Source organism: Limulus polyphemus, unplaced genomic scaffold, assembly GCF_000517525.1.
Source record: "Limulus polyphemus unplaced genomic scaffold, Limulus_polyphemus-2.1.2 Scaffold89, whole genome shotgun sequence".
NCBI lineage: Eukaryota > Metazoa > Arthropoda > Merostomata > Xiphosura > Limulidae > Limulus > Limulus polyphemus.
The window spans coordinates 383,798-386,297 of record NW_013665699.1 but is presented as its reverse complement, the minus strand read 5'-3'; the positions used below and the strand labels follow the sequence as shown (position 1 = coordinate 386,297).

Genomic DNA, 2,500 nt, shown 5'->3' with positions numbered 1-2,500 from the left:
GGCACAACAGTAATACTACTGATAACTACTTAAAATACAACAGTATTGTTGTTTAAACCAATGAAATCTATTCTCAAACCTCTTCTGTTACTACATTGCAGTATTTATGAAAAATAATTATTCTAAACTTGATTTTATTCCTTTTTATTAGCTTTTTAGATGCACTTACTCAATTATGTAGTGTGAGTCTATCTATATCCAAGTTCATAGACTATTCGTACAATCCCCCTATCCTTTGAGTCTCAACATAACACTTACAAATGTTTATCACAGTAGATAAATTTCTATTCAACATTAGCGTTGTTGTTTGTAGTGTTAGTTATGTGTGTGTTCCTAAACATTCGTCACTTCTCCGATTATTTTTGTATACTATTTAATGTAAATAAGTTCTTTAGAGCAAAAACACAAATATGTTCACTTTTCTTTATTTCGTGTAAATAACACCGAAGAACAGTGGCAGTGGTTCTAACACTTGTGTTAACTCATCACGGATTGGTTAATTGTTACACACAACATAAAATGTTAAATTATCATCACGGACACCCCCCCCCCCCCCACGTGGCACAGCGGTATATCTGTGGACTTACAACGCTAGAAATCGGGTTTCGATACCCGTGTTGGGCAGAGCACAGATAGCCCATTGTGTAGCTTTGTGCTTAACTTCAAATAAACAAAAATATTCAGTACACAGGAAAAAGAATCGTATCAGTCTTTTTGTATAAGTGGCCATCATACGTTCGTTATATATAGGGTAGACCACTAAAATAGATATAATTAGGCTGTTTGATTTTACGATTTGAAAAATTAAGTTTGCTTCTGAAGAAAAATATCGATTAACGATGTACAGCAAAATGAGTTTTTAGACGATGTTTATAGACTGAAACACGTACATTTTTAAACTAGACTTCCACAGGCGATGAATTGTACTTACCACAATATTTCGTGAATATCGTTGTGATTTCTCTGTGCTAAAACATACGTTAATTTCACGTTCTAACTTCTATAGTACCAAAACTTTTAACGCGTCATTTAAATTTATACTTTTAATGAATCTAATGAGATTCCACTTGAATATTGCTTTTGTACTTAACTATCGGAGCTAGTTTTATACTAAATTACGTATAATGTACACAGTGAATATGGATTGTTTATTGTATAACTGTTACTGAATGTCAGATGGAAACAATAGTTGGATATGATTTTATTTGATTAACTAAACTCTAAATATTCTAATTGCAGTTACTTGTATATGAAAGCAGTGACAAGTTTGCATTATTCAAATGACTAGGATATATTAATTAGAATAATTAAGCCATATTAAATTTCTAAGTTTACGTTTCTATTTTTTTGGGCTCCTCAGTTGCTCAGCGGCAAGGCTTAGAGCTCACACCGCTGAAAACATGGAATTTCGATACTCGCGGTGAGCCCAACACATAGCTTTTGTTGTGTAGCTTTTGCCACCCAGTGGTTTAGTGGTAAGTTTGAGGACTTGCACTCCAAGAAATCGGGTTTCGATACTCGTGGTGAGCAGAGCGCGGAATCGCCCATGGTGTGTGTAGCTTTGTGCTTAATAACAAATATTTTACGGATTACACAATCTTGTTTTCCAAATTCAAATGTAAGCCTAATGATTTCTCGTTGTCTAATAACTTACAAAAGAAATATATTGTTCACTAAATTATTCATTAATTAAAGTTTCAGAAAGATAAACTGCACGAAGACACTTAATAATTCAGGAAAATTCGAGGAAATTCCGTTTGAGTTTTTGTTTGTTTGTTCTTTATTGTTCTGGAAACTTGCACCGCCTCCCCTAAAAGATTAGTAAGGTTTTCAAAGTTCGTAACCTCAAAGAAGTGGAACGTTTAAATCATTTAAAACCAACTGTTGTAAACAATTGTCGTGCACCAACCAGAGAGGTCCATTGGGGGGGGGGCTTATTTGCATTTGACAAGTACGACCTTTGGTTGAGGAAGAAGTGTGAATGTTAAAAGCAGTTATTTGCATAAATCGTTCATACCTACGACGTAAGGAAAACGGGTATATATAGCGTTGGGATTTGTTTGACAATAAATAAAAGCCCTGTGCCTAAATAAATAGAAATAATCGTAACAGCTTGATCTTTTGTTCCGTGTACTCCTACTTGATTCGCAGTGTCAGTCTTATGTATATATAACATTACGTAACAGAGACTTTAATTATGGACGCACCACAAGTTTCACATAACGTTCTAACTATCAATTGAGGAATAACGAGCTTCGTACCAGTGTTCAAGTTCAACAACACCAACATTCTTTATGAGGAAAGGCATGGTAAGGTCGTCAGTGTTGTACCGTAGGTATATTCCTACTAACGTGAAAATTTAAAAATCTTTGCGTACATGATTTGAACTTCTTTCTGTTTTACTCCAGAACCGATGCACTATATAATGAGAGGTACACATAGTGTGTGTGTGTGTGTGTGTATGTGTATATATATATATATATATATATATATATATACA

At 34.1% G+C, this 2,500-nt stretch overlaps 1 protein-coding gene across 5 annotated transcripts in view; it reads left to right on the top strand.

Annotated features, from left to right (window-relative positions):
- Positions 1–2,500, top strand: part of LOC106468528 (zinc finger protein 608-like) — a 46,723-nt gene that overhangs the window by 31,862 nt on the left and 12,361 nt on the right. Inside the window, exon 1 of one of the 5 annotated variants that reach the window (XM_022397544.1) lies at positions 2,225–2,309. The exons of the other annotated variants lie outside the window; for them this stretch is intronic. Coding sequence (XP_022253252.1) covers positions 2,295–2,309 — 15 coding nt within the window. The 5' untranslated portion in view covers positions 2,225–2,294. Of the gene's footprint in view, positions 1–2,224; positions 2,310–2,500 lie in introns of those variants that run through there. 5 annotated transcript variants of the gene reach the window in all.